This window comes from Purpureocillium takamizusanense, chromosome 1 (assembly GCF_022605165.1).
Source record: "Purpureocillium takamizusanense chromosome 1, complete sequence".
Taxonomy (NCBI): domain Eukaryota; kingdom Fungi; phylum Ascomycota; class Sordariomycetes; order Hypocreales; family Ophiocordycipitaceae; genus Purpureocillium; species Purpureocillium takamizusanense.
The window spans coordinates 2,999,124-3,011,371 of NC_063068.1; the positions used below are offsets into that span (position 1 = coordinate 2,999,124).

The window sequence follows — 12,248 nt, forward strand, 5'->3', positions numbered from 1 at the left end:
CACCTCATCCCTGACAGCCGCTTCTCCAGCGTTCTACTACTACTAGCTGGTGTCCAATCCTACTGAAGCGTTTGGTAGCTATTCGGTTGCTTGGGCCGTGCTGCCTCCAGGGGCCATGCGTTCAAAGCGTAACTACTAACCTACCCAGGTAGTTGGTTACCTGTAGCGGGGATGACGCAGGACCTCCCTCAAGTGCGGCGCCGACGGCGGCGGCAGGCCGGAGACGGGCTTCTGGCCGCCGATCCACAAAGGTGTCTCCTCTCAGTCAGTGCCTTCCCTTTCCTCTCGTCTGCGACCGGCGTCGTCCTCTTCTTTTTTTTTTTTTCTTTTCCCCTCTTCCCCTGGCCCCCCTCCGGACGACGCAAGTGGGCGGTGGCGTCCCAGGCAAAAAGTCCGATAAAGGCCGGACGGACACAGATGGACAAGTAAAGCACTTCGCTATCAACAACCCTGAGTCGAGTCGACGACATCCGCGCGCCTGGGCGACGAGCAAGTGACTCGTGGCTTGCCTTGCCATGCCATGCCATGCGCCGCGCCGCGCCGCGAGAGCGGACCCATGGGCGGGGCTGCATAATTTGGCGGCACACAGGGTCTCCCATGGGGGTGGTGGGTTGTGTTTGACGGGCATTGGCCGTGGGCGATGACGATGGGGTCACCGTGGGTTCCATCGCGTGCTCAATCCAGCATGCTGCTGCGACGCCCGCTGCGCTCCTTTTTTGTCTCGGCGCGGCGGGCGTGTCGCAGCTGGCATGCCGGCGGTGGTGCCCTGCTGCTGCACTGCCTGCCTGCCTGCCTGTGATGCGGCGATGGACGAGAAAATGGCGGGCACAGCTTGGCCGCCTGGGGGAGGGGGGGCAACAGAGGGAGCGCAGACAGACAGACAGACAGACAGACAGACGCCCGGCTAGGCAGGCGAGGGAGGGAGGGAGGGAGGTCATGTTGGGTCTCGCCGTGCGGAACAGACGATGTTCTGGTGGATGGCACGCACAACAAACATCTGACGACGGCTGACGGCGATAAACGCCGGTCGGGCGCGTCGAGTTTGTACGCGAGCCCACGCGGCAGGCGGCAGGCAAAGCGAGGCGCCCGTGGACGATGAGGATGCGAGCTGACCAAGGGATGATTTCTTCCCATGTTCTCCCCCGGAATGGCCTCATCAGCATCAGCATCAGCACCAGCACCAGCACCAGCAATGGCATCGGCATCGGCATTGGCGTCATGGCCCGTCTCGGAGGACGGCAAGCCTATCGGTGGGTATGGTAATGAGGCATCTCGTCTAGAGCCAAGCCCGTGGGCGGAAAGGAGAGACAGAGGGTGTCATGTGTGTGAGAGATGTGCAGCAAGGTACTAACTTCGTGCACAAGTAAGTACGTGCTTGCAGCGCGACTACATCTTAGTACGTACCGGCGATTCTGCCAACGACCCGCGGCTTGCACAAATTCTCTTGTCCCGGCCGCCGCCGCCGTCGCCGACAAGGCCGCTCCACCGAAACCCGAACCCGACCCGCAAACTTCCCCCCCTCCTCCTCCTCCTTACCTCAACTTAGACTAACCGGGAATCGATAGGCTCAGCAACCCGCAACCCACGACACCTCGACGACTCGCCCGCCCCAAGCAAGCAATCCACCCGCAGGCACGAGCCAATCCTGCTCTGTCCTGCACAATTACTCTTGTCTTCTCCCCCTAACCCCGGCGGACGTTTAACTCGCCCGCACCGCGTCCCGAGCCTGTGGAACCCGGAGCCGACTGCAACAGCACCATGTCTGCTGTCTGCTTTGCTCGCCCGCCCGACGGACGACGATCCCATCCATCTCGGCCAAGCTCGCCGTGGGAGCAGTAGTGTAGTAGTAGTGGTAGTAGCAGCAGTACTAACTTTGTAGTTAAGGATGGCCCTCCCCTCCCGCCTCGTCTGTCTGAGCCCTCCTCCTCCCTTGGCCGATCCAAACCACTCCCCCGCCCTACGAACACGTCGCGGCCCCCCCGTCCGACGCGGGTGTCTAAGACCACTGAGCTTCAGAGTCGACACGAACGGCCCCTCCCGTCTCAGACGCACGGCTTCTGTCTACTATTAATATCGCGCCAGCGTGCCCGTCCGGCTTGCTGCCCCTGGTTTGGAGGGGGACAAAAATCGAAAACGGAAACGACTGTGTCCGCCGCCACTGCCGACGCCGACGCCGACGCCACGGCGCGCCGCGACCGTCAACGAGCCCCGACCCGTCTCATTGTCGACGACAGGAACTCTTCATCACGCATTGGCGGACGGACATTGCCGCAACAACACCAACAACAAAGGCACCCTCCCTTCCCCCACGGCGCATCCGCAACACCATGGCGGTCGCCTCGTCCTCATCGTCGTCGACCACGGCCGCCGACCGCGATGTCGAGGCCCAGCGGCAAGCACCACCCGTCGTCTCCCGCAAGTCGTCGCATTGGAGCGTCCTGCTGGACCATGCCGGCGTCGACGATGCCGTCCTCGACCACAAGTATCCCGGACACGGCACCGTTGAGTCGCCCTACCTCGTCGACTTCCTGCCCAGCGACCCGCGGAACCCCGTCACCTTTTCCAAGCCCTTCAAGTGGGCCATAACCATCATCGCCGCCATGTCCACCCTCGCCGTTTCCTTTGCCAGTTCCGCCTACTCGGGCGGCGTCTACGAGATTGTCAAGGATTTCGGTGCCTCTACCGAGGTCGTCATCTTGGGCGTGTCCATGTTCGTCCTCGGCTTCGCCATTGGGCCCCTCTTTTGGGCGCCGCTGTCTGAGATGTACGGCCGACAGCATCTCTTCTTCTTCACCTACATGGCCCTGACGGCCTTCAACGCCGGCGCCGCCGGCGCCCCGTCCATGGCCGCCCTCATTGTCCTGCGTTTCTTCGCTGGTGCCTTTGGCTCGTCCCCCCTGACGAATGCCGGCGGCGTTATCGCCGACCTGTTCTCCGCCAATGAGCGCGGCATCGCGACCAGCATCTTTGCCATGGCCCCTTTCCTGGGCCCTGCGCTCGGTACGTCCTCGTCTCGAGGAACCCTCCCCCTCGCCCCTGAAATTCTTGGGCTCACGCTGACATGGACTCGCAGGACCGATCGCTGGTGGCTTTCTTGGTGAGGCCGAGGGCTGGAGATGGGTCGAGGGCCTGACGGCCATCTTCACCGGCGTCCTCTGGATCATCAACTCGCTCGTTTACCCCGAGACGTATGCGCCCGTGCTGCTGCGAAAGCGCGCCGCCGCCCTTTCCGAGAAGACGGGCAAGGTCTACATCTCCAAGCTGGACGAGGGCAAGCCCAAGACGAGCGTCGGTAGCCAGATGAGGGTGGCCATGTCCCGGCCCTGGGTCTTGCTGTTCCGCGAGCCAATCGTCCTGCTCACCGCCATATACATGGCCATCATCTACGGCACGCTGTACCTCTGCTTCGCCGCGTTCCCCATTGTTTTCCAGCAGGGCAGGGGCTGGAAGCCCGGTATCGGCGGCCTGGCCTTTGTCGGCATTGCCGTGGGCATGACCGTCGCGACGGTGGGCAGCATCTTCGACAACGGCCGGTATCAGCGCGCGGCGGCCAAGGCTGGCGGCATGGCCCCTCCAGAGGCTCGTCTCCCCCCGGCCCTGGTCGGTTCCCTCCTGCTGCCCGTCGGACTATTCTGGTTCGCCTGGACCAACGGCAACAGCGTCCACTGGGTGGTGCCCATTATCGGCTCCGGCTTCTTCGCTGCCGGCATTGTCCTGGTCTTCCTGTCGCTCATGAACTACCTCGTCGACTCCTGTAAGCTCTATTCCGCCCCGGACATTGTGTGTGTGTGTGTGTGTGTGTGTGTGTGTGTGTAACAAGCAGTATGCTGACCCGCCCCGCAGACGTCATCTTTGCCGCCTCTGTCCTCGCCGCCAACTCGGTTCTGCGATCGCTATTCGGCGCCATCTTCCCCTTATTCACCACGTACATGTACCAAGACCTCGGCAACCACTGGGCCAGCTCCATTCCCGCCTTCTTGGCCCTCGCCTGCGTGCCGTTCCCGTTCCTCTTCTACAAGTACGGCGCCCAGATCCGCATGAAGTGCAAGTTCGCCGCCGAAGCCGCGCACGTCCTCGAGATGATGCGCACCAAGCACACGCAGATCACCGAGGAGGAGGCCTTGCACGAGGCCGACGACATGGAAAGGGAGCGGCGCGAGAGCACCGCGCTGGAGAAGCAGCCGAGCAACGCGGGCCCACCACCGCAGCAACCGCAGGCGTCGTCCTAGTCCGGGCCTGGTGGGGGACGTGCGCAGACCCCGGCAGGTGGCCCATCACATCCTGGACCGGAAAAGGGGGGGGGGGGGGGACGACTCATTGTCGCGTGCATGCCCCTCTCTTTCAGGATACCTACACATCCACCCTTTAGGATACACATTCATCTCTCTTCTTTCTTGCATTTACGCGGCGTTTTGGGGGAATACCAATAGATGGCGCCGAGGCGCGAGGACCTTATAGATTCGTGTATAATGATCAGGGGGTGTGGCATCTCGGCCCGCGAGGCGACGCAGGCGAGGAGGGGTGGTGGGGGTTGCATAGGTTTTGACGCGTTGGCTTTCAATGTGAGCCCTGGCATTGGCACACGAGCATAGCATGGCACGGCATATAACAAACATGACGTCGAGGGCGACACGTCTCTGGGCTCTTTGGTCTGCGTGCCCCGCTGCTCGATCATGCTTGCAGCGCTTCCGAAGCACACTGAGATATGAGGGTCCTCTGATGCGATGCTGATCGATGATGGCGAAGGAGTCAGCTATTCATGGTTCTAGTTGAGAGTGGGCGCTGAGCGCTCGGAGGCGACATCAAGAGGTACCTATATAGAGGTTGCCAAGTACGGCGAAGTAGGTACCAAGTTACTAGGTAGCTGAAGTAGCATCAACCTACTAGGAAGGGAGCAACTAATGCCCAACGTTCAAGGTACCAAGAGAGCATCTGGCTTGCGTTGACCAGGTCCGTGTGTGTGGGATGGGTGTCTGCGGTCTGCCACGATGGTGGTGACTGAAAAGTGACCTTGTCTGCCGTGGACAGGGAGGGCCCGCTTCGTGCAAAAGGATTTGAGAAAGTGCATGAGAGGTGGTTACTTTGCACTTACCAGCTGGTGGCTCTTACCTATTTAGAAGGTTAGGTACCTATGTTAGTAGTTGCACAAAGCGTTCGTAGCGCACAGTCTCTATGCGGGCCAGCGCACTGTTAGGCGGCTCGGTCGTGTGTCATCAGAGGTGGCTTACCTACTGTACTTCCATTTCTTTCTCCGCAGCCCCACCTCTGGAAGTCAGTGGCGCGTCCCATCGCCCGTCGTTCCTCGCGACGCCATACCCTCCTCAATCAGGCAGGTTTCGTCGCCAGCGACGTCGCGACCACGCGTAAAGCCGTTTCGCCCGCCCGTTCCCTCCCTTCCCTCGAACCGTCCTGTACCGAGCCCGCCGGGCCACCACCGCCACTACCACCACTATCATCACCACCGCCGCCTCCCAGACCCAGGCAGCGCGCGCGCGTAATATGACGACGAGGCCGCTGCCGGCCGCCAGCGGAAGCTCGTCGCCGGCGTCATTCTACACGGCCAATGCTTCCGACGACGATGACGACGACGGCACCACCAAGCACGACTCCTCCACTACCACGGCGAGCAGCCCTGCCCATGCGTCGCCGTGTCCCTACCGCGAGGCCCGCCGCCTGCCGCGCGAGCTCAAGGAGCATTGCCAGATCTTTCTCGAGGAACAGCTCTGTACGACGCCGCGTGCCCCCCCTGCCTGCCCGCGCTGTTGTCACGCGCTTTTCGAGCACCTCGTATCATTAAGAAAAGATCACTGCTAACACACAAGGGCTCTGTTCCGTAGACACGTGCGCAATAAACCTCCTCAACAGCTCTCTGGGGAGCGGCGTGTCGCGACGGGACGCGTCGCAGCAGCAGTCGCGCAAGGCCGCCCCTGTCCCGCCCCCCAGCCACATCGCGCTCCTCAACACGCTCCTCATTCATCCGATGAACACGACGCGCGCCGAGAAGCTCGACCACCTCGAGATGCCCGCCCTCGCCCTCGACTACCTGCGCAACCTCCTCGTTGTCGTGGGGCCGGTCCACGCGGGCTTCCGCACCGCCTTTCAGTTTCGACCCCAGCCGCGATGGGGGGGCCGCCGGCCAGGGTACCACCACCACCACCACCACAATCACCACGCCGGCGACAATGCGAGCGACAGTGACATGTCCGACGGCGAGGGCGGGGACCACGACGACCGCCTGCGTGGGCGCATGGCCAACGAGGCGAGTGTCTGGTGTCGCGGCCAGGACTTTTGGTCCACGGTGGGCTGGGCGTTCAACACGGCGACGCTGTATCCGCACCGGTGGCGCTTCTGGAAGGTCTGGCTCGAGTACATGGTCGACGTTCTCGAGGCGGACTGGGACGAGAGGGAGCGGCTCGACCAAGAAGCGCACTATGCCAAAGCCGAGTCCGACGGCGACGACGAGCCCCTCACGTCGCGACGGCAATCCATCATCGCAATGTACATGGACCAGCAAGAAGGCAGGCAAGCAGGCCTCAAACGGATAATCAAGGCCCTCCTGGCCGACGGCGGCAGCTTGTCGACGTCGTCCTTTTCCGAGGTGTTTGAAAAGGAGCACAGGGGCCCCAAGAAGACGTCGAGAAAGCGAAAGCGAGAGCAGGTCCTGGATTTGGAGAATGATAAATTTGGCGACTACTTTGACGACGACTCCATCTCGTCGGGCGTCTCGGAGCCGCCGACGCCGCAGAAGCCGCGGGATGCCAGAAAGGAAGTGTCCTTTGGCTGCTCGCACCCCGGCCTCGCCGACTCGATCGACCTGCGCCTGCGCCTCTTCAAGCTGCTCTCGGCGGCGACGTACGCGATCCGCAAGAGCCGTGAGCTGAGCGAGCTCTACACGGAGTTCGCGGCCGCCATCCAGGTGCTCCCGCTGCAAATGTTCGCCCTCTTCGTCACGCAGAGGACCAACCCCCTGCTGGACGTGACGCACGTGACGCTGACCAAGGAGCTGTTCCACATGCTGCTGCCGTCGAACTACAAGAACCCGCGCAGGGTAGACGCGGAGGCGGACGCACGAGGGGCCTTGACGGCGCCCATGCTGGAGCAGTGCTACATTGCGCTGCCCGCCAACACGGTTGGGCTCGAGGACAACGCCAAGCTGTCGCTCGTGGTGGAAAACGCGATCCAGCTGCTCTGGGGCTGCGACAGCCTCGAGTGGTCGCCGGCCCTCGCCGCCGCCGCCGACAAGGGCATCCGGGCCAGGGAGGCCAAGGCGAAGAAGAAGCGCACCGGCAAGATGAGGGCGGATACGGGCGACGCGCTCGCGCAGGATATCCTGACGGGCTCCGGGGAAAGGATCCGCGTGCTGCTGCAAGTGTTGGAGGCGGAGTCAGCCACGGCTTAAAAACTAACAACTTGGGTTGGCACGACCCGACGTCGGACGGGTCGCGGGTGTGCAGCATCTCGACTTGTTTTTTTCAGTCTTGATTTTCTTTGGTGTTTTTTTGGGTCCGGAGCACCTGCTGGCTTGGACGATTCAATGTCTGAGCCATGTATCACGGCTTGAACGATTCACCATGACGAGATGGGACGGGACGGGAAGGGACACGGCGTTTTCTTGGAAGCATGGGCTGCGAAGGCGTTTACATGGCATATATATAGCGGGTGGCGGGCATAGGTGGTGGGTTATTTTTTCTTCCCCTTCTACTTTTGCTACAAGTATGGTACAAGATTAGATGATACAATCGTGTCCACGACCGCGATAGGCGCGCAAATCAACCGGCACGACATCGTCGTTATACGTGTTGTTTGTTGGCTGCAAAGGCCAAACGAATGCCGCGTTTCGAGTCCATTTGCCTTTGTTCCCCCCTCTGCCCTCCCTCTTCTCGCTCGCCTGGCTGGGCTGTCTGGCGACCATCACCGCTTCCTGGCGGCGGTCGGGGCCCACGCTGCAGGCTGCCACTTTTCCCCTGGTCCCTGGGCCCTGCCCTTTGCCCAAGGGTCGTGTTCGGGGGCGTGTCCTCCCGACCGGGCCGTCTGCTGCTGCTGTTGCTGCTGTTGCTGCCGTTGTTCGTCCGACGGCACCTCCCCCTCCGCCGCCGCCACCGCCGCAGCAGCAGCCGGAGCAGAGCCTTGGGGGTCCAGCAGGGCGGCCCTCGCGGCCACGTCCTCAGGCGACTCCATGACGCGGGGCTTGGCGTCCCATCGGGCGTCGGCCTCGGCGGCGAGGCGCTTGACGCGCTCCTGGCGGGCGACGTCGCCGCGCTGCTCGGCGAGCGAGGGCGCGTCGGGGCGCGTGTGCCGCAACCACTGGTGCCAGAGCGGGCTGACCTTGACGTCCGAGTAGTGCGTCGAGCGCGGGTAGTGGACGATGCGGCGCCAGCGCTCCGACGACGCGGCACCGGCGGCGGTCGAGTCTCTGCCGCTGGTGTCGCCGCCGCCGCGGGTGGTTAGGCGAAACTCCCAAAAGGTGTTGCCTTGGAGGTCATATCCTGTGCGGGTGCGCGGACGTGCGGCGCGTCAGTCAGCCCCCGTCATCATCATCATCGTCGTAGCCGTCATCATCATCATCATCCTCCTCCAATTTTCTTCTTCGTTCCTACGCACCGACAAAGAAGCGTTTCCGCCAGGGTAGGCGGAGGGCCTTCCACTTGTACCATGCCTGCGCGACGGGACCTATCCGCTTCATGGGTAGGTTGGGGTCATGGAACAGAGCTGCGTCCGGTTGCGCGTTGAAAGGGTTACTGGTAGGTGCGTGGTTGGCAGGACGGAGAAACCCTGGGATGGAGGTGACGTTTGTTGGAGAAGCTTCTTCCTTGGCTGAGGTTTGACCTGCCAGGGTACCCCCCCCCGCCCCCCCATCAGGCCTCTAGCCACAGGCAGGCCACTCACTGCCCATTGCCGTTTCCAACACCTCAGCCACAGCCACGCATCATCAGCATCAGCGGGCGGCGTGTGCGCCCCACGTCATCTCGTGCTCCCCCCCACGCCGCCGCTGGGGCGGGTCGGCCGGTATGTACGCAGGTCGCGCTTACCTCCACTTACTTACCGGGGGGGACAATACGTGCACCGCTGCCAATAAACAGGGCGCTGGGCATGAGCGGACCTCATCAAAAGAAGCGCCCAACTGCAGCAAGCGTTGCGCCCCCCTCCAAAGACCGCGCAGCACGTTCTACTTACCGGCCTACATACAACGTACAAAACTCCTCCTCCTCTTTCTACCTACGACAACTTCATTGCGACAAGTCCCTGTCGCGCCGCCCGTCCAGCTCACCACCCTCACGCGATCGGCTCTCGTCCCCCGTCGGCACGGCGCGGGGCTGACACTGACTGACTGACTCTCTCATCCATCCCACTCACTGTCCGTCGTCCGACCCGTGTGTGTGCCTGAACTGAACCGCAAGCGCCACACTCACCCTCATTGCCCCATACGACAAGCATTCCGATCGCGCCGCCGCCCGCCGCCTCTGACCCGGCCAAATTTGCGCACACCCGACATCGACATCGCGTCTCTGCCTGATCTTCGTACAGCCGCCGAACGACGAGGACAGGTTCGCGACGTCGGCCCCTGCGTGATCCTCCCCCCATCGTAGCGCCGCCACTTGCCAAACCCGACAAAAGGCGTCGTCACTTACCATGGCTTCGGTAACGTCGCTCGACAAGGACTTGCGCCAGATGCGCCTCGACAAATACACTCCCGCCGCCGCCAACGAGGCCCGGAAATGGATCGAGGACACACTCGGCGAGAGGCTGCCCTCGTCAGACCTCCTCGATGGGCTCAAGGATGGCGTCGCTCTGTGCAAGTAAGTCGATCCCCCTCGCCGCGCGCCGCGCTGCCCGCTCGCTCACACGCCTGCCGCTCAACAGGCTTGTCAATCGCGCCGTGCCTCCGCCCGGCGTCAAGTTCAAGCAGTCGGCCATGCCCTTCGTCCAGATGGAAAACATCTCCCACTTTCTCCGCGCCTGCCAGGCCCCGCCCCTCAACCTGCAGCAGCACGACATGTTCCTCACCGTCGACCTGTACGAGCAAAAAGACCCCGCCCAAGTGTTGCAATGTCTCGGCGCCTTCAGCAGGGCCGCCAACGCCGTGAATCCGAGGAGCTTTCCCACGGCCATAGGCCCCAGGACCCGCGGTGTCATGAGCCCGCAAGGCACCGGCGCCGCCCCTGCCACCCCCACTGGACTCCGCGATAGAGGCACGTCCATCACGAGCAATACCTCGTCCGCGTACGGCGCTTCCTCTAAGCCGGTGCTCCCGCATCGGACCGGAGATTCCGCGTCCGGTCGCTGGAGCCCGACCAAGGGCCACGGCAAGACGCCATCCAACGGCGGGTCGCCCGGCACCGTCAGCAGCTGGAGCAAGCGCGAGCAAGAAGGCGCGACATCGCCCGCCTGGAATATCGCTCAGTACGGCTACATGGGCGGAGCGAGCCAAGGGAACCTGGGGATTGCCTTTGGAGGGAGGAGGCAGATCACCAACGCCGCCCCTCAGGTTCCCACCCTCGCCGACAAGGAACGACGCCGCAGAGAGGAGGAAGAGCGCCAGCGTCAGGAAGCCGAGGAAGAAGAACGCCGTCGCGAAGCAGAGGAGGACGAGGCCAGGAGGGAAGAGGAGCGCCGGTGGGAGGAGGAGACGGAGAGACTGCGCGAGGAGGAGCGGAGGAGGGCCGACGAGGAGAAGAGGCAATGGGCCGAGCAGGAGCGCCAGTGGCAGCTGGCAGAGCAGAAGCGCCGCAAGGAAGAGCGGGATGCCGAGGCCCGCCTGCAGGAGGAGCGTCGCCGCACTCGGAGCCAGAGCGACAACAAGCTGCGCGGCCAGTTCCTGAGCCAGTACCAGGCCGAACAGGCCGACGCGGGGAACAGCCACAGCTCCCGCATCCAGGAGCTGGAGAAGGAGCTGGAGCTGGCGCGCCAGCGCGAGGCGGAATACGAGCGCGAGCGCCAGGGGCGGTCGTCACGCAGCGACAGCAGGCCGGCGAACGAGATAACGCCCCCGAAGCCGAGGTCCAGGAGCCGCCATGCCGCGACGGCATCGCCGCCGGCCGCCCAGGGGCCGGAGCGCGAACCCGCGCGCTTCGAGTCGTGGTCCAAGAACGAGCGCGAGGTGCTCCACACGGCCTGGAACCAACACCAGGAAAGCCTGCAAGAGGAGGACGCGCAAGGCACGCCCACACCGCCCGTGACGTCTCGCCGTCCCCTGCCCGATCCCGCCGCCGCACCCAAGGTCAAGAGCCCGAGCGGCGGCAGCCGGCCCCTCCCCGACCCGTCCAAGTACGCATCACCTCCAGCGCCGCCGCAGAACCGCACGGACCGATTCCTCGCGAGCAACCCGGCCCCGGCGCAGGCCGCCTCCCCGGCTCCGCAGACGACGTACGCGCGGGAGCCGGGCGCCACGGAGGAGCGCGACGGTGAGGACCGACGCCGCGCACAGAGCCAGGCCAAGGCCAAAGCCGGTGGCCGGGCGTCTAAGTCGCTGCTGGAGCGCGAGATGGAGATGGAGCGCCAGCGGCAGCGCGAGTGGGAGGACGCCCAGCGCGAGACGGCGAGGGCCGCCCGGCCGGCCGACGGGGCCGTCGACGGCATCGGTGGCGGTGTCGGCGGCCGCTGGGACGTCGGCCAGTGGAGCGGTTACACGGGCGGCGACAGCCAGAACAGGGGCGGCCAGGGCATTGGCGCCGGGAGGAGGCAGATTGTGGGCCCGCGGCCGCTCCCCGGTGCGGGCAGGTCATGACGATGATTGACGACGGCTGGGGGCGGTGACGGCGGCGGCGGCGGCGGCGGCGGCGACGACAAGCGATGATGATGAGACGACGAGGCCAAGACGCGGAGACGCCGGCGCGCGTCCGGGTGGGCGGCTTCAATGTTCTCCACCCTCCTTTTCTTCTTCTACTTCTTCTTCTTCTTCTCCTTCCTCCTCTTCTTCTTTTTTGTCCCACCCCTGCCCACCGCAGCGAGATAGACATCATCACCCGACATGGACCCGCATCAACCCGCCGGGTTGAAACAAAAAAGTTCAAACGTACACGCTGCATGCTACGATGGATGGCGCGCTCAACACGCTATCCCAGACCCTTGTGACACATTCGGCTTCCTCTCTCTTTCTCTCTCCGTGTGTCGCCACTTTCTGTCATCAACGACTTCATTTGCATCTCTTGACTTGTTGCTTTCTGCAAGATTATGAATTATATCGTGTACGCTAATTCATGCCAGCATGTTGCTCCGTATGTACCTCATACCTGTACTGTAGTCTTAGT

General features: G+C 63.4%; 4 protein-coding genes across 6 annotated transcripts; 3 read left to right on the top strand and 1 right to left on the bottom strand.

The window, feature by feature from the left end:
* Nucleotides 1-941: 941 nt before the first annotated feature.
* JDV02_000961 (uncharacterized protein) lies at nucleotides 942-4,917 on the top strand. Its single transcript, XM_047981841.1, has 3 exons — nucleotides 942-3,000; nucleotides 3,074-3,754; nucleotides 3,844-4,917. Exons 1-3 carry the CDS (start codon nucleotides 2,328-2,330, stop codon nucleotides 4,227-4,229), a joined length of 1,740 nt encoding a protein of 579 aa, XP_047837802.1. The 5' UTR covers nucleotides 942-2,327; the 3' UTR covers nucleotides 4,230-4,917.
* A 365-nt stretch (nucleotides 4,918-5,282) lies between these two features.
* Nucleotides 5,283-7,777, top strand: JDV02_000962 (uncharacterized protein). Of its 2 annotated transcripts, XM_047981842.1 has the most exons (2): nucleotides 5,283-5,725; nucleotides 5,838-7,777. In XM_047981842.1, the coding sequence occupies exons 1-2, from the start codon at nucleotides 5,500-5,502 to the stop codon at nucleotides 7,397-7,399; spliced, it is 1,788 nt and encodes a 595-aa protein (XP_047837803.1). In that variant the 5' UTR covers nucleotides 5,283-5,499; the 3' UTR covers nucleotides 7,400-7,777. The 2 variants fall into 2 exon arrangements, with proteins under 2 accessions (XP_047837803.1, XP_047837804.1); XM_047981843.1 differs by having other exon boundaries at nucleotides 5,283-7,777.
* Nucleotides 7,676-8,815, bottom strand: JDV02_000963 (uncharacterized protein). The gene is made up of 2 exons (XM_047981844.1): nucleotides 8,602-8,815; nucleotides 7,676-8,486 (listed from the first exon to the last, which is right to left on the bottom strand). Exons 1-2 carry the CDS (start codon nucleotides 8,681-8,683, stop codon nucleotides 7,912-7,914), a joined length of 657 nt encoding a protein of 218 aa, XP_047837805.1. The 5' UTR covers nucleotides 8,684-8,815; the 3' UTR covers nucleotides 7,676-7,911.
* A 248-nt stretch (nucleotides 8,816-9,063) lies between these two features.
* Nucleotides 9,064-12,123, top strand: SCP1 (calponin). 2 transcript variants are annotated; one of them, XM_047981845.1, is made up of 2 exons: nucleotides 9,064-9,797; nucleotides 9,862-12,123. In XM_047981845.1, the coding sequence occupies exons 1-2, from the start codon at nucleotides 9,631-9,633 to the stop codon at nucleotides 11,723-11,725; spliced, it is 2,031 nt and encodes a 676-aa protein (XP_047837806.1). In that variant the 5' UTR covers nucleotides 9,064-9,630; the 3' UTR covers nucleotides 11,726-12,123. The 2 variants fall into 2 exon arrangements, with proteins under 2 accessions (XP_047837806.1, XP_047837807.1); XM_047981846.1 differs by having other exon boundaries at nucleotides 9,064-12,067.
* Nucleotides 12,124-12,248: the final 125 nt, after the last annotated feature.

What these genes read in the sequence shown, in the direction of transcription:
- JDV02_000961 (XM_047981841.1), top strand. Translation starts at nt 2,328, where the DNA reads ATGGCGGTCGCCTCGTCCTCATCGTCGTCGACCACGGCCGCCGACCGC. An exon ending in TTTCCTGGGCCCTGCGCTCG is followed by an intron (nt 3,001 to 3,073) that starts GTACGTCCTCGT and finishes ATGGACTCGCAG; the next exon opens with GACCGATCGCTGGTGGCTTT. An exon ending in GAACTACCTCGTCGACTCCT is followed by an intron (nt 3,755 to 3,843) that starts GTAAGCTCTATT and finishes CCCGCCCCGCAG; the next exon opens with ACGTCATCTTTGCCGCCTCT.
- JDV02_000962 (XM_047981842.1), top strand. Translation starts at nt 5,500, where the DNA reads ATGACGACGAGGCCGCTGCCGGCCGCCAGCGGAAGCTCGTCGCCGGCG. An exon ending in CTTTCTCGAGGAACAGCTCT is followed by an intron (nt 5,726 to 5,837) that starts GTACGACGCCGC and finishes TCTGTTCCGTAG; the next exon opens with ACACGTGCGCAATAAACCTC.
- JDV02_000963 (XM_047981844.1), bottom strand. Translation starts at nt 8,683, where the DNA reads ATGAAGCGGATAGGTCCCGTCGCGCAGGCATGGTACAAGTGGAAGGCC. An exon ending in GCGGAAACGCTTCTTTGTCG is followed by an intron (nt 8,487 to 8,601) that starts GTGCGTAGGAAC and finishes GCACCCGCACAG; the next exon opens with GATATGACCTCCAAGGCAAC.
- SCP1 (XM_047981845.1), top strand. Translation starts at nt 9,631, where the DNA reads ATGGCTTCGGTAACGTCGCTCGACAAGGACTTGCGCCAGATGCGCCTC. An exon ending in GATGGCGTCGCTCTGTGCAA is followed by an intron (nt 9,798 to 9,861) that starts GTAAGTCGATCC and finishes GCCGCTCAACAG; the next exon opens with GCTTGTCAATCGCGCCGTGC.